Here is a 23,595-nt window from a genome sequence, read left to right as displayed (position 1 = left end):
GTGTTTATCATTTGAATTCCTTCAATTTCAAACGAATGACCGCTGATTTTCGTGTAATTTTTGTAGTATTTCAAATGAATATGTACCCACTGTTGTCTTCTAATCGGATTAAAATCTGGCCGAATTTTGGATAGAATTGGAATTTTGGCCGATATCGAAAAAAGGTTTGGCCGAATTTGGCCGTGAGATGGCGTGTGTTTGGCCGTGAAGCCTGTCGACTATCTGGCAACCCTGATCTTGTATTTCTAGTATCTTTGCTGCAACGTTGACGGAGCAGGCCTGTACGATCACAATATTGATGTAGGCCTACTGAATAATTTCTGGGGATCAAACTGAGCCGAACGTTGTTGATACCAATAAGTATACGCGTGGACTAATCGGATTAAAATCTACTTTGACTTCATCATAGCCTAAGATTACATAGGCTATGCATGGCTAGTCTACTAGGCCTGTTGGAATAGTAGGCTAGGCCCAGTTCTCCAATGATTTCACTAAGTTAGTAAGATTCACGCATGCAGACAGACTCAGGAATCACACGCGCATAACAATAACAAACCGGTCAGTGGCGGATTCTCACAACTTTGTTTTTTGTATCAGGAGGAACGTATGGTCATTAAATCAACACCAGCGTTCGGCTGCGTGTAGTGTAGATAAGTTGTTAAGAAAATAATAGGTCAACATAATATACATAATACTTAGTTACATGTATGATGTTGGTATGGTCTAGGAGGCCTATGAATATATGTGTTTATACCGCTGCGATATGTTTGTTTTGCTATGTAGAGAAGGCATTTTCGGCGGCATCGATAATGAGCAAGATAAGTATGGAACGCCATTCGAAAACCACCCAGCAATGCATTATATCTGGTCTATTTGAAACAGCGGTAATAACGTCTTGCTACTTTTCACTGGGAGACTTCCAGTGGCCTAGCATGAGTAGCTGGCTGTTACAAATAGAGCACCACGCAATGGATAGCGCCGCTAGACATTTGCTATAACAGCAGTAGACAACAGATACGATACTTAAAAGAGTTGTTTTTAATATCAACATTTTGTTCTTTTCCTATTTTAAAATATTTTTGCTTGTTTGGATGATAACTATGTAGAGCGAATGCTAGGCCTCTGGAAGTCCCTCAGTGGTAGTTGTCAGGTTCTCGGAAATTTTAATTTAAAATTTTGCGAAAATGGTGTATAATTTAAACCAATATTTATTGAACTAATTATTTTTGAGGTGTTATGTACAGGGTAAATTAAGGCCTATTCTTTTTAAGTTAGGAACTTGGAAGAATTCAAAGTTAATGTGAGAAACCAATGGATTATGCCAAACATCTAGGCTCACCTGTAGGTTGCGGACCCACAAGGCAGAAACCAACTGGCTACATACTGGTGATTGGCCAGTACCTCAGGTAATTACCTACTACTGTATATAATGCTCTAATTATTGCACTACCAGTATTGTATTTGGTTCATCACATTTTATGATGATGCAATTGATGTTAATTGAGGTTGTTTTTGGTGCCTGCCTTCTGAATACACTGTTGGTTAATGTCAAAATGTTTATCGTATGTTTTTACTTTTGTATATGATTACTGTATGTAGTAGTTTTAATTGTGTTTTTGTATGCAAATTAATGGTGGCAAGCAGGCTTTTAAAATTGAGTTGTTTTGCTGACACTTGAATGCCTTGCTGGTCCAAAGTGTTGTAAAATTGAATGTTTCAATGGCTTGTTGGTCCAAAGTTTTGTACTTACTGCTGGTTTGAAGTGTTGTAAACATTATGTCTCACTTAATCTCTGCGTTTTAGGTCATATCCCCTCAGTTGCTGAATTTCAGGTCACACCTTTTACACTCGTAATATTTTGACAGACACCACTGATATTGTAGGTCATGTGGTCACTTACACTATTGGTATAAACAAAGAGTATGCAGTAGGGAATCTAGGATTTATTGAAAGGGGGGGGTGAGGGTGACCACGACAGTGGCCATCGAGGTTTGGGAGGGAGTGTTTCTCCCCCCCCCCTCCTTCCAGAATAAGAAATTTAAAAAAAATAAAGTCTTTGACACTCTTAAAAGCATTCTGGCTTTAATAAACTTTCATGCGTGTATTGTAGACTTGTGCCCACAGCCTATGAATGAATGAACATTCATGCAATTTTTAAACTCTACTCTGACAAATTGATCATTTACTGAAACACTGTTAATTATAGCCATTCGTAGGGACACAAGTAGTGCTGCGATTTACCAAAGGAAAGAGTCATTAAATACAATACACAATCCACATCTTGACTTCATAATTTAAGATTAATTTCTGCATTTAGACAGCCCTATAACATAAATGTCAGGGGCGGAAAAAAAAAACCCAGAAAAGATGGGAGTCTTATTTTGGTTCCTAGATGGCCAGAAATGAGCTTTCCCGACTTCTGAGGTGTCTTTTAATGACTTTTAACTTCATCAAAATTCAAGGTTTTCCCCCTCTTATTACATTATAGGCCTATTATGTGTGTATACAGATACAGAATAAATTTAGTACAGTACTCGCGCAAATAAACGCCCGGACGCTTAAAATATTTTTTGCACTTTTTGAGGGGTGCTTATTCAAATGGGGCGCTTATGAGAACGGGGTGCTTATGAGAACAGAGTGGAAATTGAGGGGGGCGCTTATGGAAATAGATGTAAATCTAGGGGTTCTTATGAGAAATTATTAAATTCAAGAGGCACATTATATAAAGGACATCAGGAAACCGCAAATTACGAATAGTGGTTCGGCGGAAAAAATAATTGTTCAGAGAGCATGGCTTGTCATGACAAGAATGTTGTGAGTACAGTATTACACAACAGCAGAATAGCAGATGAAATTAGTGGTGGTGGTTAGCTTGTTGGCCATCGGCCGATTGAGATTAGCAGGATGGTATGACCATTGCAAGTTTTCCTGAAAACTCAGATGAGAATGTGTAAAAGGTGCAAATTGTCGGAAAAGGAGTAGAACTAGGCCCCTAGGCTATAGCAAAATGCAAGATGAAGGTTGGAAATATACTGTCTGTCCAGGGAGCTCTCATCTATCCAAGATAAATATCCTCATTTTGATATTGACTAAAGGAGAATGTGATTCCACTCCACACCTCAAATCATGCCAACATCCACAGTCCCAGGATTGATTGGATTATTGAGGGTGCGTTTATTCAAATTAGAAGGGGGCGCTCATTCAAATGGGGCGCTTAAGGAAATTTTCACGTTAGGGGCGCTTATTCGAGAAGGGCGCTTATTCAAATGGGGTGCTTATTTGCACGAGTAAGGTAGTTGCATACATTTTTTTTTTCATGAATTGATCAACCGATAGACATTAAGAACACACTTTCGTACAAAAATGTTTTAAATTTTATTTAATTGAAGGCTAAAAATAGGCTAAGCCTTGTTTGTCCGATCTGGCATCTTATGCCTGTAGGTAGGTACAGCATGCCTTTTGTAGGCAAGCTCCAGTAGTATTTTTTTACATTTCTTTACAGAGTGGGGTTTGTCCGAATCCCCTGAACCCCCCCCCCACCCCTGGATCTGCCACTGAATGTAGTAAACAGAAAAGGACATATCCACCTTCACGTAAATGATATCAGCAATTTTTAAAATTATACAAACTTATAGTATTTATTGTGAAACTAAAAATTAAATATTTATTATTTAAATGCAACACCAATAGTTTGAATCTAGATACTTAAGGAATTACACCTTTTTCTACACCGTTTTGTATTAGACAGGCCATAGAATCAAATTATCTTACAAGAAAGTTTTCAAACAGGGATAAAAGTATATTTTTATCAGTTAGCAACCTTTTAATTACATCTACAGTATTATGAAACCTAAAAATGGATGTAAAACAGGACTTTAAAACCAAATTTTTCAAATGTGGTTATACAGTTGAACTTGCCTAAGCTGAATCCAAAATGCTATTGAAAAATTGTTCGAGTTAGATAAAATCTGACATACAGATTGTTAATTAATGGAAAACACAACAATTTGGCATGTAAATAAGATCGACTTAGCCAAGTTTAACTGTAGTAGTACTGTATTAACTTTAGCTTAACTTTAACTTATTGCTGCGAAGCAGCCAATTCATATTCTTGACAGAAATTTGACCTCTGAAAGGTCATTGTTTGTCAAAATACAAGGGCCTAAGACGACTGAAAAGCGGAGTTTCCTTCTTTCGTTCTGCCGGGTAAAACCAATTACTTTAGGCGACGTTTGTAGACTAACCAACACGTACCAACGTCCGCATGTCGTGCTAGCCTTATCCTACTCTAGGCCTAGACTAGCTAGGATTCTATAGGCCTAGCCTCGAAGGGACGAAGGCCCCAATGAAAAACAACGTCGCTACTTGATAGCTAACATTGTCTATTTAACATCACAATAATTCATTATTAGACCTATAGTTGTTTTTTGAATTGTACTTCACAAATCTCAGCCTATTCCTCGCACAACTCGAGTAACGTCTCATATCTATTGTCGTGACGTCATGGCTCGCTGGCTCACGCTTGCGATGTCTCGCACTTGTGATCAAATAACACGCTGGCTCGCACTTAGGCAACACTCTTTGGCAGTCAACTCGCCCCTAGAAAACCAGCCCTTGGAAACTTGCCCCATAAAAAAATGTACACTTCCTAGACCATGAAGTCTTCAAAATAAAAATTGCAACCTTTGGTAATCAACTACATTTTCCACATGCATAGACATTTTTGAAACTTTAATAAAAAAAACTAAACCATAATTCACCACTATAGACACTTTTTGACAAAAATGAAAAATTACGACTTTGTTACCCAAGTGTTACCATTAGAAGTGTTCTAATATAGACAATGGGTCGTGTCTCATATTATTTGTCATATTTTATTATTCATTGTTTTCACTTGACTCGCATAAATAATTTTGTTCGAAGAACATTTATATGCAGTTGTACTTTGCAGCACTTCACTTGCAATTTGCAATTTCAAGTCATAATTAATGATGTACAAATAGCATAATAATTGTTTCTGACAAAAATGTAATAATATGATGCATAATTCCCACTTCAGTTTTATTTTAACAAAGTCCTGTACTTCGTATCCATCTGTGGGTGCCACGCTTTCCCTTTCCATTCATTATTATTGTCAAGAATTATTCTGTCGGACTTTTTATGTGTGAGAAAACAGAATATTGACAATAAAAAAGGTAGACATGTCTGTATTATGTTTTGACCAAGGCCCTTGCTATCCTTGAAAGAAACCTAGCCTTAACTTTGAGCTCTATAATTTGGGATTTTTTTTTAGAATGGAGGGGGGTGGCTAGCCACCCCATTCATTTCATTGTCAAATCAATTTAAAATATTGTTTTGTACAGGAATTTACTTTATGCACAAACTCCAGCACTTATCAAAGACAGGCGATATCATTTAAGACTATTTACCAAATGTTTTATTGGAAAAGATGTTGTGGATTGGTTACTGTACCATGAAAACTTGACAGATAGGTCAAAGGTTGTTGAAATGATGGAAGTGCTAGTGAAGGGCAATGTTATTCATCATGGTAGGTAGTAGCAGTAGATCCTAACATTTGTTCTGTTCATAGCATCAGGTGTTATAAACTAACAAACCTTCTGTAACTCTTGACTTGCTGAATTTTGGGGGTGGGGCTCTAGCACAGTTTTGTTGGTGGTCACTGATTGTACAGATTGATAACATTTTTTGCAATTAAATCCAATTATAGACCACTATTAGGACCAGGGTCTTTTAGCAGCTTTGGTCTCTAATTAGAATAATAAAGATAAAAGACATTTGGTTAAAAAGTGATCTTTTATTGGAGGCGGTCTTTAATTGCAGGGGTCTTTATTTAGAGGGATACCACCTGTATATGACAGCATTTGCATCAGCATCTGCTCATTATATCACATACAATATATTATTTGTTCCAACTTTTATTTGACTCAGCTGCTTCTTGTTTTTAACTTTTAGTTAACAATTCATTGATGGCATTTCCGTACTGTTCTGCACATTAAACTTGTGATTATATGCTTCCAGTTTTGTTGTGCATAATCTGTTGCTTTTATTTTCTTATTAACTCATTCGTTCTTTTCAGTGACTGATGACCACGGTTTCAAAGATGATTATCTGTTTTACCGTTTTCGACTTGATGACAGTTCATTTGTGATGAAACGAGAGAATGAACCTTTCATAAAAGGCTGGCAACTCTTTACAAAGTAATTATATTTGTCAAACTTACTGAAAAAATATTACTGAAATGTTTAGAAGAGGGTCAGTTTGTGAATTCTATTAATTATTCCGATAAGCAAACATCTATAGTTAAAGAAGGCAGGCTGTATAATACAATAACTGTAAAAAGATTAATGAAAATGTGTTCAGTGTACAGGACGTTATAATACAGTACAGCATATGTGACCGACTCTGGCTTGTCATAAAAAAATAGGCTCCCAGCGGGAGCGCGAGTCTACTGCCTTATACAGGAGTTTTTATTTTTTAATTTTATCTTACGTTCTTCAATATGCAGTTTGTGTGTATTATTGTAGTGTATCTGGATTTTTCATGAAAATTTTATTTCATAACAATATTCTGTATAGGCCTACTACTATATTACACTAAAAACACTTTAAAAATGAGTAACTCTTACCAAGTTATGTCGTTGATCACGAAGAGTACTACCATGTTCTAGAAGGCGTCCTTCAAATGACGGTAAAAGGCGTTCGTGGCAAACGCGTGGTACGTCTCTATACATGTGTTCGAGTTTCGAACGCAATTTTGTTCGAGTTCCGAACGCTATTCGATTGTCAATAGAGTGCCCCCCTACTTCGTGGTAGTAGTACCCATCATGCATAAACTGGATTTACCCTTTTCCGCAATCTTTAATTGCTACATCATGACATAGTGTCTACGCCCCCGTTGGGAGAAGTAGACACAAAAACCAGCTAAAATTCCCATGTATTGACTATTTTAATACATGTTGGACTGAAAGTATAAATTATCATATCTTTGCCATTTTATATTGATCTTAATAGTGTTTGCATCAATTATTAGCTTTGACCTCTAGATTATAATGATATGATAATAATAATAATAATAATAATAATAATACACATTTACTAATTCAGTGAATGTTTTGGTTTCAATTTTTGTTTTTGTTAGGCTGAGTAAATCAGAAAATCCTGTATCCACATTCCTCCAAAGCAGAACAGAAAGTAACATCTCATATGAAAAGGTACAGTACAGTAGAATAAACATGTTTATTATTAAATATTTCATTTTATAATGCGTCTTTGCAATGGAACACTACTGTTTGTAGGCAAATTTTATTGTGATACAGACCAGCAAACCCATGAAGTAATTGATATATATCTTGCTTCATAATATTTGGTACAGTATAATTTAAAAAATTAATTTGTGAGTACTTGCTCTGTATCGTATTATTAATAAATTGATTAAACTTGTATGTGATTACAAAGGTTGTTGAGCCGTTCCCATTGCAAATTCATGATGCTGTATTGATTTCCTGGGAACAATAGTTTTTAATTTTTTATAAAAATAGGTAGGCCTATAGACAGGAGGGAGCTTTTAGGATCTGTCATTTATGGTGTAAGGTGCCTAGATTGCAAATCATGAATTCATACTAATCCTCCACTCACAACAATTTTATTGTGTTTAACATGAGTTAATTTTGAATCTTGCAGTGTTTTTATGGGTCTGAGATGGTAGATTATCTTGTCAGAAAAGGTGAAGTGGACTCACGTCAGAAGGCTGTCGTGCTTGGCAAAGATTTACTTGAGAGTGAAATCATTCGCCATGGTAAACATCTGTTCCATGTATACTAAACTCCATCATATATTTTAGACGGCTAGGGGATGGACACTGAAATGTTGTTTACTGTATACATCTACTGTATATGCTTTTTATTTTTCTGGAGTGGAGTTATTTAGTCTAGTGTTTAAGGTGCTTGCCTTCAATCGTGACAACAGACTTTTTCTCACGACTCAAATCAACTCCACTTCCTAAGCCTCATGAAGATACTTAATTTAAAAATCATCTCCCATCCTTGAAATCTGCAAGGTACTTGTTATTGGATGCAAATGAAATTTAAAAAAAAACAAAAACAGCCTGTATACTATAATGGTCATAATCACACTTTTATTTTAAGAAAATGGTGTAAAAAAGAGGTTTTATACATGCTCAATTACATAGTGACTACAATAAGATGTTTAATTAATGACTCTAACTGCATTAAAATACTGTATATTCTACAGTACTTAATTATTCTTTCTTTTAATTTTTACAGTTACAGAAGAACACCATTTTAAAGATGAACATATTGTGTATCAGTTTCATCCGCATCTTGAATCCATCAAGTTGTCCGATTTGTTGTCCATTGACCTGAAGCCACGTACGGGTTCAACTTCATCATGCAGCTCATCGCCAACGAATAGCTATGGCATTCTACAAAAGCTGCCATACACATCGAACGATGCACAACCGAAAGGTCAGTTAAATGAAGAAAAGTAAGTTGCAAGTACAAAGCAGATGTAGTTACATTTATGCTCAGTTGGGATTGGAATTTTTTGGTCAAAATAATGATGTACCTGGTCAGTTTCAGTCAAGTCACAGGAGTCTCCCGGAATTTTGGACGACCTCCCACACTCCACAATTCAATGAATCTGCATGTTTTTGCGAATATGCATTGCACCCAGATTGGTTTACATGACATCACAGTAGCGTTGAAATGTATTTCACACCGAAGGAATTGAAATCCACCATGAAGTCATTCTTACAAGTAGAAAAAGAAGAGTATGATTTAGTTTGGATTTATCTGATTATACGGGAATTATTTAATATTAACCTAGCTCATCTTTATTTTAAATTTCTCATGTTGAACTGTCGTGGTGTGAAAACAATATACATGTAGATCAGTATGACTTGCAATAATATACTGTAATTATATTTTCAGTGTCTATACCAAGGCATGCTTCATTGCCGGGTACTTTTGATGGAATGACCTTAACCAGCCTTAGTGACCTCAGTTTGGGTAAGCACTTACCAGTGACCTCATCCACAACATCACCCTCGTCATCACCAAGTGTGTCTACAGACACAAAAGCGCCACCATCTGTTCTGCTTCGACAAGCCACAGTGGAAGAACTGATGTCTGAAGACTCACCTTATATCCGTAAAACACTAACAGTATGTTAACAACACAAATTATAAAATTGTTCTTATATTAAATTGGCTTAGAGTTTAATGCATAAATGTTGTTGTTTTACCTGAATATCAACGTTTTGTAAGACTACAAAATGTTAAATTTCAATGACATACAATTTGAGTGAAACCCTGACTATAAATATACTATAATTCAAAGTAAATGTTGGTTCAATCACCTTGCTGTAATATAGTACTGTAGTGATTTTTCAGGCCAAATAAACTTTTAAACTAGACACCAGTCCAATTAACAAACATATTCTGTAAGAAAAAAATTCGCACTGCACCACACAATAAGGTCTCTTCCTACGCTCTTTCCTTGCAAGTACTCTTCTTAGGACAAATGGCCTTTAGACCTTTCACAAAAATATGTATCCAGAGGCAAGTTTCATTACCTTATTTATTTTAATGGTAAACTCTAATATTATATGATAAGTTTGTTATTCGTTATCAATGTTAATACTACTATTATATTTCAGATAACAAGCGATTCTGTAGGATATGGATTTATTGTACGAGGCAACTCGCCTTGCTATGTACAGACTGTGGATCCCACGGGCCCAGCAGCTGCTAAAGGCTTGAAGGTACGCCAGTACATATCGTCCGTCAACGGCCATAATTGCCTTAAGATGTCGCATCATCAAATTGCTGATCTAATTCTGAAGGGTGGGAACCAGGTGGCACTTGAAGTAATGATACACTTCAGGGATGCCTCTAAAACAACATGAAGAGTGATGACAGAACAATTTTGATAATATTTTTGTCAGGAAATTTAATAGGATTGATGCTTTTGCCCTACATGATGTGTTATCTTACTGAATGCTCAGTACACTCCCAAATACTTGTGAAAACCCACTTGGTGGTCAGTGGTTATAACACCAGGCTAGTTATATGGAGGTCATGGGTTTGATTCCCACCCTAATCACTTGGAAATTTTTTTCTCAAGTATTTGGGAATGTACTGAACATTAAGTAGGTAGGTCCGGTAGGGCAAACACATCATTCTGATAAAAGAAAACAACATACTAAAGAGGTGTATAAATCACAGTGGTGTAAGAATTTAAATTTTCAGCATTCTAAAAAAACTCTATTATCAAGTTATACATCCATGTATACCGGTAGGCATGAGGATGTCATATCTTACCCATATATCAGGTATTTGTCACAAAATTTGATGACAATTTGAAAATAGCTTTAGAAGCGATATCAGGATTCATAACCATCAGTAGAATTTTAAAATCTTTTTAACCTGAATTATATGAGGAGGTGGATTCAATATACAGGTTACCATATGATATTCAGTATGGATGTAAAATCAAACACATGCAGAACAGCGGTGGTGTTAACAGACTTCTCAAGTACTACGGAACGTGTGTAGTTGCAACGGAAATATTTGCCAAATTTTATGGACGTATGGAAATATACAAAAATACTATGGAAATTTACATAGGCCTAGAACCATAAATAAATAGGACTGAAGTCCAGGACAAATGACAGCATCGTTGGTTACATTGTCCCTAGACAACTCGTACTGATAAATTATTGTGAAAAATAATAAAAAGCCGAACATAGATCTTCATCCTGTCCTGTTCGTTTGAAATTCCACAGCTTTATTATCCTGTACCAGTAATTTAATTTAAGACAGTGCCACCGAGAGGGGGCAGGGGGTAGAGGGCTTACCAGGGTGCCCATAGAAATTGCAGGTAGCATTCAATAATGATAATTACTATCATGGGCCCTCAATAATGGCACGAGTCCCCTAATAATGGGCCCCTCCAGTTTGACAGGGTCCTTCAAAAAATATTTTTTGCGCCTGATGCAATTTTTATCGCACTTCACTCTCGTAACTAGGGGCCCACACCAACCCTTGGCCCTGCTACAGTTTCCCCTCTTAGCAGCCCCCCCGATTTAAGCAACCCATATGTTGCCCTCAAGACAAATTATTAGGTGTTAAGGTAATTTTGTATTTACTATGGATAATTGAAGACTTGGTTACAGAAATGCATTTTATTAACTAGAGAAGTCTGTGATAATATATCCAACACCGAGTTGTCAATTCCTGAGGACCACCTCTGCTAATACTAAATATTGAACGTCCCCAGTCCTGTTAAAAACATAGATTCAGTATGTGCCTTACCTGAGGACACAGATGTTCAATAATAAACCTGGGATTTGAATATGCAATCTTGCAAGCCCATAGCTTTAACACTCGGCTGCATTTTTAACCAAAATCTTAAACTTCTTTTTTTCTACACAAAATACAATGTATTTATGATAATAAAATATTATACAGATGTAATAATTATATAGTGAAATTATTCAAGATTTAAAACCCAGGCCTATGCTGTACCATATGCCATCATGTTTCATTGAATCTAGAAACACTGTGAGCATAATGTTGCTTTCTGACATGCTGTGTCATTGGCCGTATTCGACTAGTCGTTCTTCATTAACCACGCCCACCTGCGCAGTGAAAAAATCCTACTTAATGAAGACAACCAGTCGAATAGATAACTGGTAAATACTCCACAAAACAAAATGGCTGCATAGTTACCGTGATACACGCTGCGTAATGAAGGCTGCTTCGGATTGTGGCAGTATGGGTTTTTCGTTAAAAAAATGTTTTCATCCAGTTTTTGAACTCTGTTAGCCTACAATTATTTTTTGACTTCAATGTAGGTAAATATAATTTTTATTTTCTGAAATTTAAAATTTAATCTAAATTATATTAACGCAAATTAATGTTGTTGCTAAATTGACCAATCGGCCATATTTTTTTTTTGGTCACGTGCATAACTTACCGCTGATTAACACACTCTAGTTATGTTAATTTTCGTTGTCAACGAAGTCTATTTTACTTTTATGAACCAGTCGAATGAAAATAATACTCAATAAAAATTTGTACTCAACGAAATGAACCAGTCGAATAAGCCCAAAATTAATATAACATGAAATAATAAGAAACAATATAATGGTCAATAGCAGATCCAAAGGAGCAGATCCAGAATAATTATTGGATCACATGCCTATCTGTATTTAATGCTTTGGTCTGTAATTGCTGCTGTGTTGGCTCATTGAATTACTGTATAAATATTTTCTTCATGGCCAATCGTGATCTTCCTTATGTGTAATAGTGTTAATTTAATAATTAATCAAGCCTTTTAAAACCCCAATATTTCAAGCTCATTCTTAAAGTATAGGATGCTTTGTACACCGACAGATTTTAATAAAAGGCCATTCTAAAAATTTTTACTATAACCAGCTGGGCTGGTAGTCAATCTTGGCTGTAATATCTATAGCGAGTATCTTTTTCTTGTGAACATCCTTATATAGATCTGGCCTGTACTTGTCTTTTTAAAATGATTATTAATGTTTCTTTCAGATCAGTTCTTAATTGTTGTTGCTCTAAACCATATACATTGCAACCTTTAACACTTCTTCCATTTTAGTACAGGCCACCAGAGTTGGTGTATTTCGTAGGTTGTGTGCATACTATATGCACACTTGTGCATGTTTATCAGTAAAAGAAATGAAGAAAAGTAAATGTAAAGGGTAATCATTTTACCCTTTACATTTTTATTGATTTGATATATTTTTCCATCAATATAAGCATGTTGCTAATATTAATTACCTTTATAATGTAATAATTTGTGAAAATGTCTCAGGAATACCAGCATGCATAATCCTATTGCTAGTTTACTGTTAATGTAAATAAGTGGATAAACTAATTTGGGCATTCAAAAACTTGCTTTCAGCATTTTATTTTTGTAAAGTAATAAATTTTTCCAAGTAATGGAAGCAATAACAAATAGTATGCTATATAGTTTACAAATTTACATTTATTTAGTGGAAATAAACGGTAACTTATTCAAAATAGGTTACCTACTGTGAAGTTGACAGTAAAAATTGCATGTTTGTGAGCTGCATAGCATTTCAGTTACTGGGTATATAACAAATTATTTCTCTTTCATCCATTAAATAAAAAAGGTATGTTTAGGGTATCTAACTACTGCGACAAAATGCGTTATTGTCGCATGTGCAGTACGACTATTAAGTGTTCTCTTGTAGATAGTGTTCTTAGCTAAAAGTGTGTATCAAATTATTGATATACTGTAGGTACTATGCATGTAGTACAATAGTACATATTGTAAATTGCTCCCCATCCCTTCCCTCAGTGATGCATTTAATTTTATGACAAAGGGTCCAAACCACAAAATGCCTAGGGTAAATCTCCTGGTATGCAAGATTTTATGGTTTAGAATGGTAAAAAGTGTGTTTTTACAGACCACCACAAACTGTAGTTGGATTAATAAATTAGAGGTGTACAATGACAGGGGATCCCTGTTGGTCCCTAATGGAGGTATAAAAATAGAATAATTTTATACCTCCATGGTCACACACCACTACTTCTCTTATTATGGTTTTAAAATTAAATAATTATTTACATTTGTATAGCATTCTAAATTGCGCAGTGACGGCTTTAAATTATAAAACAAGCAGCATGACGACATTACAATAATTAAATGTTTTTTGGGGATGGGTTTGTTAATTGTTTAAGGTACAGAAATGCTGTATAAAGTAATATTGTTTTACTATGGCTAAGTTTACTAACATTTGTGTGTGAATTCTTTTATTTCCAGGAGTACTATAATGAAATTTAACTGTAAACATTTACAAAAATAAAATGTATCCATTACCAATATATGATGTCATTTGTTAATATGTTATGTATGTCTTCAGACTCTTATGATGTTTGCACCTGTATAAACTATTAACATTATTTTTCTTATATTAAAGCATTTAAATGAAACAATTGTTATTAATGTTTTGATGGCCTTTTAATTAAGAAAAAGAATAACATTAAGTATTTTAACCAGAATGAGTTGATTTTTTTTTTTTTTTTTTGGATTGGGATTTATTCAGTGTAAACACCAAGGATAACCCACGAAAGTCTAGAAGACTACTTATATCCAGTGGGGTACACCGGGAGACAATCCCCTACTCTCTTCCGAAGAGTGTACTGCGTTCTTTAACATGCACATGGGTCCAACGGCTTAAACGTCTCATCCGAAAGACGGTGCGCTATTGTAACTTGTATTTCAGGCCTCCAACTGAAACACAAGGAATTGAACTTTAGGTGATTTAAAATAATAACATAGGCCTGTTATGTAGTGTACAGTTGAACTTGTCAAATCCAAAATGGCATTGAAATATCGTTAGACTTACAAATTGTTAATGGAAAACAACAATTTCGCTTGTAAATAGCCGAGTATAGGTATATGGTAGAATTGTACAAATTCCCTCACCAAAAAGTTTTTTGTGACTTTATATTATTTGCAACAGCTTGCAATGTCTTATTTTTATTTTATTCATCAACACCCAATCAACAGCAATTAAAATTCCCACATCCTGGATAATTTAAAAATGAGTATTATTCTGCCTGAAAAATGTCATACAGTACAAGGGCAAACAAGATTCTTGCCTGCAGTATCCGTCATGACACTTTGCAATGATGCGACACTAGAACAGATTCACTCGTGCATGACAGTCCTCTGCACAAATTAGATTCCGCCAAATAGCATTCTAGAATTCACATGACAAGAATTTAATGTTCTTGCATCATCCACAAATGACTTCTTTTAGTAACGCCATTACATTCTACCCTCGTCATGCAATGGAAAGATCCCCATGACTCCATGGAGAACATAAAGCGACAAGGCATGCTCAACAGCTATCAGCTGGTGGCATCCTGCATCAAGCATTCAGAGAGAGCCGACTGTGTGCAAGACAGAATGTGCGACCAGCTTAAAACTACAAGTTCCCACTTTTCTGTGGCCCCAAATTAAGAAATGTCTAATTAGAGACTAAAGGCCATGGAACCTCCATCTCAAAAGTAGTCTTTAATTATAAGAAGACCTGTATATCGGTTTTAAATTTATACTGCAGTAACGTACATCTACAATTTTCACACCAACAGAAAACACAACTCAATGTTTTAAGTTACATTTTAAGCTTTATTTGCTTGTTTTCATGTACTCTTTAGAAGACTGGGTGACCTGGTCACACAATGATCAGCCCTTTACAGCATAAAAATTAGCCGAGTCTGCAGCCAATGGATAATGTTTATGCATCAGCAATTGTCACCTCAACCTCAACACCTGGTTCGATGCTAATGGACGTCTACATTCAATAGTCAAGGGTTATAACATATTGGGTCTGTTCAACATAGTAAAGTCCACTGTGTGGATGAAGCTAGAGCTAATAAGTGTTATAGTTTTTAAATATGTCATTTCTTATATTGTATATATAAACACTTCTTGAAATAAATATTTGTTGCATGACATAATGTATGTGTTGACTTTACAAACTGGTTTAATATAGAAACTAAAATGTATACCAACTTCAACTATAACAATTTTAAATAGAAAAAAAAAAAACCCTTGCAGAACAATGAAAGTGCTGACCCTCAAAATGCTAAATAAAAAATAACGTACAAATATTATATTATGACATCTTCAATCAAAAAAAACTTGTAAAAGAAAATGGCTCAACCAAACAGAATAAAACATTAGCACAACTGACCACTTGAAACTACCTTACGAGGCCACTAGTTTAAGTAAATCTATTGTTTGTGTTTATTTATGCCAAGTTGGACAACATTGCATAGTACTACAATAAAGGATACAATCTGTTTTACGATCTCCGAGGGGCTGTGAAGATCAATAAGCCGCTTGTGAATGCGCATTTGGAAGCGATCCCACGTCTTTGAACCTTCACCACATGGTGTCTTACGGGTGGTGATTCGAAGAATCTTAGTTGGCATACGGATTGGGCCTTTCACTTGAAGATTCTTGTCTTGTGCTCCACGTTTCAATTCAGCACAAACTGAAGCAATAAACGAAAAGAACATATGCAATGTGATATACAGTATAAAGATATGAATTTGCGTCAGGAAATATCATAGGAGTGATGTTTTGCCCTACCTGACGTGTTATCGTACCAAATACTCAGTACGTTCCCAAATACCAGCAAAAAAAAATTTGCAAGTGATTCGGGTGGGAATCGAACCCACGACCTCCAGGTATCTAGCCTGATGTCTTAACCACTAGACCACCAAGCTTGCGCTTGGTGACTAGTGATGAATCTGATCCCAAATTCATATCTTTATAGCACTTGCAGTACCCGCTGCTACTAGGGGGATAGGATTCATCACTAGTCAACAAGCGCAAGCTCGGTGGTCTAGTGGTTAAGACATCAGGCTAGATACCTGGAGGTCGTGGGTTTGATTCCCACCAGAATCACTTGCAAATTTGTTTTCGCTGTTATTTGGGGACGTACTGAGTATTCGGTACGATAACACGTCAGGTAGGGCAAACATCACTCCTATGATATACAGTATATTTTAAAATTTACTCCCCAGTAATAGAGTAGAGCATTAGGTTGAGAGGCAGAAAGCTCTGTCCACACTATCATATTAGATGTGACAAAATTGTGTGGTATATGGGCATGATGTCATGTGATGTCATGCGAGAAATTATCTATTTTATCAAACCATTAACATCAAAAAACCAGAATCAAACATTAATCTAAAAACCAGATGAATATTTTCAACCAAGATGATGTCATATAATTATACCCAAATATGGGCATATCACATAAAATTTGATAGTTTGGACATAGCTAAAGAAAACAGTGCATTGCAAATTGTCTGTTCTACATAAATTGCTAACAAATCTAATTAAAAAAATGTTGCCATATACCCTTTTCTAAATTCTTGACATTACGGCTTGTCAGAGTGATTCTAATACGATGGACAGTGACATCCTCAGCTGGTCCTTTTCCAGAGTCTTTGTAATGAGACTGCAATGAAGAAAAAAAATAATACTGTAGGATCAGCAAAAGTAACCGAGTCATTTCATCAATATTAAACCAATTAGCAGTGGCGTCTCAATCCCAGTTAAAAATACTCCCCCTCCCCCTTCCACTCAACCTAACACTGAAAATGTTCAAAACAAAAAATCGGTCAAGTAGATAAAAATCACCTCATATCACATAATTTTGCAAGCTAGTTCCACCTTTGCCTGCCCATCATCCCCCTCCCTCTCCCCCCTCCGCCATTTCAAGACTCCTAAATAAGCCACTGCCAAGTAGAACCCCATGGTCATAACAGCTGGGCTGGAAAAATTCCGCGACTGTGCGACTGGCAGTCAGAGGCATCGTGAATGTCTTGGAGGCATTTTTTATAGAATGGTGTACAGATAACATTTGAGGCTGGAGGAATTTTATCGAGACAATTTTCATACATACGTTGAAACAACGTCAGTTACCAACGTCGACGCAACAAGGAATAGATGTTGGATTTCAAAGCTGAATCGACGCTAAATATCGGCGTTGGATCAACGTCTTATATCAATGTTGTATGGACGTCAGATATCGACGTCAGTTATCAACGTTGAAACAACGTAGAGTATCGTCGACAGGAGGTTGGAAAAACGTTAGATTTGAAAGGTGAATTAACGTCGAATATCGACGTTGATACTACGTCAATCGCTGACATCGACAAGAGGTTGCATAAACGTTGGATTTGAAAGGTAAATCAACATCAAATATCTACGTTGAACCTACGTCAAACGCCAACGTCGAAAGAGGTTGGATAAAAGTCTAATTTTAAAGGTTAATTGACGTAAAATATCTACGTTGAACCAACATCACACATCGATGTCAAAAAGAGGTTGGATAAATATTGGATTTGAAAGGTGAATTAATGTCAGATACCAACGTTGAAACAACGTCAAACGCTGACATCGAAGAGAGGTTGGATAAACGTTAGATTTAAAAGGTGTATCGACGTCAAATATCAACATTGATACTACATCAAACGCCGACGTCGACAAGGTGTTAATCTACGTCAAATGTCTACATTGAAACTATGTCAAATATCAACGTCGAACCGACATCATGCATCGATGTCAACAAAAGGTTGGATAAACATTGGATTTGAAAGGTGAATCCACGTAAAATACCAACATTGAAACGTCAAATGCCGTCGCCGAAGAGAGGTTATATAAACGTTGATTTAAAAGGCAAATCGACGTCAAATATCAATGTTGTAACCACGTTACGCATCGATGTCGACAAGAGGTTGGATAAACATTGGAGGTGAAGCATCCTCAAACTTTGACTGCCTACAAAGTCTTAAAAGAAAAAAAAATGCCATCATTAAAATGATATTCTCAATAAAATTAAAATATAAAAGTCGACCATTGTACTTTATGATACTTCGCTGTGTTCCCCATATGATAAAAAAGGCCTGTATTACTAGACAACCATGTCCAGAATCATTTTACCATTTTTTAACTTGTAATGGATCTTACTAAACCCACAGTCAGTGGTCTCGCTAGCTATACTTTTTGGAAAAAAAAACGAAATGACCGCCACGCAAAGATTGCACCACGCTTAAAATATTATCGCCACACTAAAAAAAATATAACTAGCAGATTTTATTCAAATGTTACAACAATAAACACTGAAGTGTTGAACTTCGTGTGTTTGAAGCAGTTCAACAATGCTCCCACCTCTCTTTTAATCGCATATCATGAGGCACCCTTTACAAACCCAACCACAGGATCCTTTGTACGCAGCCTGCGCGTGCACGAAGGTACAGTGCCTGTGAATATAGGGGGAAGTCACTGGACGATGCGAAATATTCGGCTGGATGGGACTCGACTCCGTACCGTGATGATCGTAGTATGCACTGATATGTCCGTTTTTATGAACAGTTGATAGTACCGTGTAAAAAATTGTGAGTAACCAGCCGTGCGCGAGCATAACAAAAGAAAGCACAGGCTTGAACTGGTTTTATATTTAGGCCAGCATGTATTGTAACATTGACTAAATTTCAATGTAGCCAACTCTTGGGTTACGATCTTTAGTGGGGGGGGGGGGGGATATGGAAAGCCAAAAGGACATACCAAAAGTGGCGCAGTGCAAACTCAAATGCGTGCGCCGCCTGTCTCTTATACACATCTAGATGTCAGGCACGTCTAAGTCTCGCACATCTAAAAGCTCACTTTCATCGCTGTCTGAATAAAAAATCAGGTCAATCGCTTCCTCAGCTGTGAAAACATCTTGTGCGGCCATTTCGGAAAATTGTCGAAATTAATAACGATTTCAAATTGATATTTCTAAACATTTTTATATAAGCGCATGTGAGTTCTTCACAGATTTCGAAAGAAGAAAGCTTCACGCATGCGTGTTCAAAATTCCTGACGTATTGGAGCTAAAATAAAAACAGAAGAGCGATTTGAAAACCACCTATTTTTTAGTCACTAAATTTCGATTGCAGTCGAAAATGGGAATTCTCGGTTTGAGGTCAATTTCGACTACAGTCGAAGACGGTATCTAGAGGGTTAAGATGGTGAATTTCGAGTGGAAAGTGACGATTTGTGGCATTGTTCAAAGCGTAAGTAAGCGGTTTATGGTCAGTCAAAATGTGGAATTGTCGTCCTTCCAAAAAATGTCGAAAATGGCAAATTGAAAAGTAAATTGCAAAAAATTTCCCTTCTAAAAGCACTGTACCTAGTTTCCGCAGGTTGTAGATGTTTGGAAAAGAACGCAAGTGGTTGCCAAGCATTGTTGTGATATTGTTGCAATACTGCTCCTACTGCGGTATTTGAAGCGGTCACAAGACATACTTGTGCCTCTGGTTTTGGGTGTGATAGCAATGTGGACTTGGCGAGTGCTTCATTAATGTCAATGAAAGCTTTGGTTGCATCCTCAGTCCAGTTAAGCTGTTTTTGTGAATTTTTTGTCATGCCTATAGTACATAACATGTCAGTGAGCGGATGGACAATATGAGAACATTTAGGAATGAAACATCGATAAAAATTAATGAGACCCAGAAACTCACGTAATTTTGTAATTGATGTTGGCTGAGGATTGAAGCGGTTGAATTCCTGTCGCTGAAACAGAGTGTCCATGAAATTCTAACTCAGATTTACCAAACAAACATTTAGAAGGGTTAATGACAATACCGTATTCCTTGAGACGATCAAACAATTGTGTAAGGTGCTGTTCATGCTCAGTAGCATTTTTGCTTGCAACAAGAATGTCATCAATGTAAGCGTACACAAAATCAAGACCGCGACAAACTTCGTCGATAAACCTTTGAAATGTCTGTGCGGCATTGCGCAAACCAAATGGCATTCGCGTAAACTCATATAATCCAAATGGTGTGGCGATGGCTGTTTTACGAATGTCCTCTTCTGCCATTGGGATTCGGTGGTATGCTCTCACTAAGTCAATTTTGGAAAACACTGATGTTCCATGAAGGTTCGCAGTAAAATCCTGAATGTGAGGGACAGGATATTGATCAGGGACAGTTACACAGTTTAATGCCCTATAATCCCCACAAGGACGCCAGTCACCAGGTTCTTTCTTGGGGACCATGTGTAATGGCGACCCCCAATTGCTTCCTGAGGGTCTAATAATGCCGAGGTCCAGCATGTGCTGGAACTCATTCTTGGCGATTTTTAAACGATCGGGTGGTAATCGGCGAGGGCGAGCTACAGTGGGTGGGCCGTTTGTTACAATGTAATGCCTGACACTGGTGCATTGGTGCATACTTTTGGTGAGGTTTGACAATAGAGGGATACCTCGAAAGATAAGGTGAAGATAAGGCTGTATTTGGTAACGCATAGATTAGGCTAAGTGCAGGCATAGAAGAAAACATCCCATTACAGCTAAAGAAGTAGTCCGGTCAATTAAACGCCTGTGACGAAGATCTGGCAAAAGATTAAAATGACTTAGAAAATTAGCGCCAATAATGGCATGTGTAACGTCAGCAATAATAAAAATCCACTGGAAAGTCCGGCGTAGCCCAATATCTATTGTTAGCGATTTATGTCCATAAGTGCAAATTATTGATTAATTTGCAGCTTTTAAATCGCTACCTTTGAAATGTTTACGGTCAGTTTGCAGTGGCGGTATTACGCTAACTTCTGCACCTGTATCGACTAAAAATCGTCGTTTGGAATGGTGATCCGTAACATAAAACAGAGGACTTTGAAGGGGAAAGCCAGACGAGGTTGTTGCCCCTACCTGCTGGCATTGGAGTTTTCCGTCGGTGGTGTGAATGTGCATGGCGACTTGCAGCGACGTGCCCGTACACCAAATTTAAAATGGTACCAACATACCTGTGGGTTGGTATTAGCCCTGGTGTGGGTGGGGCTACGGGTGCGTCGCCGGAGCTGGGTGAACGCCGGTTGCGGCTTCGGGTATTCCGCTGGATAGGAGGGATTTAACATCCTGGGAGAGTTGGTTAATTTGTGGAAGTAATGACCCAGTGTCTATGGAGGGCTGTTGGTGAACTGTTGCAACAGTCTGTTGGGTTGATACTTCCATAACTGTATCAGTGTATCATCTTTGGTGCCATTATGGTGCCAAGATAAGTTGCAAGTTCGTTGTCAAGCATTGTAAAAACAATTGTTTCATTACCTGTTGTTCCAACTCTCGATCTCCTAACAGTCGGTACACTTTCCTTAACAATTGGGATGGCTTCCTATTCCCCAGTTCCTCGGATGTGAGCAGCTGACTCAGACGTTTATGCTCAGAGTCGGATGTCCACCTTATGAGTTCAGTCTTTAATTGGACATATCGGCCCACTGCAGGAGGGTTCATTAGAATATCTCTAACCTCTGCTGCGATCTGTGGCTGTAAAGAGCCAACGACATGGGCATATTCGTGGCATCAACAGTAAGTAATGTTTCTGGTGATAAACTGCGCTCCGACTTCCGTGAACCAATGGGCCAGGTCATTCGGCCAATATGGTGGTAATTTCAGGCTTACCGCTGATGCTGTTGCCGTGGGTACGGTTGGTGCTACTCCCTGTTGAGACGCAGCAGGTGGTGCAATCAGTATATTTTCTCCGTTCATTGTTCTTCGGGCAGGGTCACCAATTTAGTAGTTGTAAACGTAACAATAGTAAAACAACAAACTAATAACATATAAAACTGTACAATTTATTTCCAAGTGAAAAACGTATGGTAGAAAAAAAACAACTTGAGGTGCAGATCGGCAAACAATAAAGAATATACAAGTTGAAACAATAAAGAAGTACTGTTTATCAAAAGGTGTAATTCCACCAAAGGTTCAGATAGTGATGGCATCACCAATCACTCCCTATGACCAATAGGAATTGAGAATTACAGTGGCCTTATTTTATGCCAGGGGAGTGACCACATTCCAAAAAAATGCAGACTGCTTAATCAATATTTATTATCTTTAAGGGGTCTTAGGTAGCTGTCTAAACGACCTTACCATGTGAAAATATATGAGGTTGTTGGACTTTTTTTGGAATTATTTATTATTCATGCAAAATCGTATTAAAAATTTAATAACTTGATTATTTTTTACGTTTGGTTTGCGGCGTATTTCAATTAACTTATTCGTTATTTGTAATATTTTGTTAAATTATTTAATTAAATTATATTTATTATATATAATAAATGATAAGAATGTATGGAGTTTTTTTTTACTATCTGGCAAGCCGACTGAATTAGACAGATGACTATAAACAATAAATTTAAATGTGTTAGGCCTATGTTATTTTACAGTATTTACTATGGTTTTGTAATTTATATATTTTTATTTTTGTACTATTTGTTAAACTTATATATAATAAATGATAAGAATGTATGGAGTTTTTTTTTTACTATCTGGCAAGCTGACTGAGCAAATACTCACAAAATTTTAATTAAAACGATAGAAGGAACAAGTAAATAAATTGAAATACGTCCCAAAAATATTTAATAAATCAGTGCAAAAACCGAGTATTAAATAAATTGAAATAAGGCCAAGTAAAAAAAAATAATTGGTTAGCATCCTTTTGGTATAAAATTTCATGGTAGGGATGGAGGTTTTTTTTTTTTTTTTTTTTTTTCCCCGTAGAACATGAAAAACCAGCGTCGGAAGGAAAATTAGCAAAACAAAGAAGAGGAAAACAACAGACGGCAAAATTGGATATAAGAAATCATGTAATTCATCTATATCAAGCAGATAAGCTTTGCCTATATGAATAACAGTCATATTGAAATCCCTATGAAGTTTTAAAACATGCAACATTGTATATGTTTACAGAACTGATGATATCGATAACAGGTTTAAAGCATTCCATCCTAAGTGGCAAGTGTAATTGCTGTTGGATGTGAAATTAAAAAAAAAAATAACAACAGCAAAATAAGAAGATTGAAGTTTGTCATAGTCGTATAATAATTCATTGTCCCTTCATAAACAGAAACATAATTTTTGAACTGGCATTTTGTACAATTGATTACTATTTGTGATTGTTTATGTGATTGAGTATGTACATATAGTGATAATA

The 23,595-nt window shown here is 36.5% G+C and overlaps 2 protein-coding genes and 1 non-coding gene across 6 annotated transcripts in view; 1 reads left to right on the top strand and 2 right to left on the bottom strand.

Annotated features, from left to right (window-relative positions):
- The first annotated feature begins 223 nt into the window (after positions 1–223).
- Positions 224–10,709, top strand: LOC117107099 (DEP domain-containing mTOR-interacting protein-like). Of its 4 annotated transcripts, none has more exons than XM_033248656.1 (10): positions 224–558; positions 784–884; positions 1,276–1,406; positions 5,364–5,548; positions 6,098–6,218; positions 7,159–7,231; positions 7,701–7,815; positions 8,303–8,503; positions 8,969–9,201; positions 9,696–10,709. In XM_033248656.1, the coding sequence occupies exons 3-10, from the start codon at positions 1,312–1,314 to the stop codon at positions 9,942–9,944; spliced, it is 1,272 nt and encodes a 423-aa protein (XP_033104547.1). In that variant the 5' UTR covers positions 224–558; positions 784–884; positions 1,276–1,311; the 3' UTR covers positions 9,945–10,709. The 4 variants fall into 4 exon arrangements, with proteins under 4 accessions (XP_033104547.1, XP_033104548.1, XP_033104546.1 ...); XM_033248657.1 differs by having other exon boundaries at positions 1,272–1,406; XM_033248655.1 differs by lacking the exon at positions 784–884.
- A 4,499-nt stretch (positions 10,710–15,208) lies between these two features.
- Positions 15,209–23,595, bottom strand: part of LOC117107091 (40S ribosomal protein S20) — a 13,832-nt gene continuing 5,445 nt past the window's right edge. Inside the window, exons 2-4 of the mRNA XM_033248624.1 lie at positions 16,976–17,075; positions 15,901–16,100; positions 15,209–15,395 (exon numbers count right to left, since the gene is read on the bottom strand). Of these exons, the coding sequence (XP_033104515.1) occupies positions 15,339–15,395; positions 15,901–16,100; positions 16,976–17,075 (357 nt within the window). The 3' untranslated portion in view covers positions 15,209–15,338. The remainder of the gene's footprint in view (positions 15,396–15,900; positions 16,101–16,975; positions 17,076–23,595) is intronic.
- Trnas-aga lies at positions 16,263–16,335 on the bottom strand. Its single transcript has one exon. It is a non-coding gene; the product is annotated as a tRNA-Ser (tRNA).

The sequence above is a fragment of the Anneissia japonica genome, unplaced genomic scaffold, assembly GCF_011630105.1.
Source record: "Anneissia japonica isolate Jap-2015-1 unplaced genomic scaffold, ASM1163010v1 scaffold1726_len428862_cov177, whole genome shotgun sequence".
NCBI classification, from domain to species: Eukaryota; Metazoa; Echinodermata; class Crinoidea; order Comatulida; family Comatulidae; genus Anneissia; species Anneissia japonica.
Note: the sequence above shows the minus strand (reverse complement) of the source record. Positions and strands in the feature narration are given on the sequence as shown.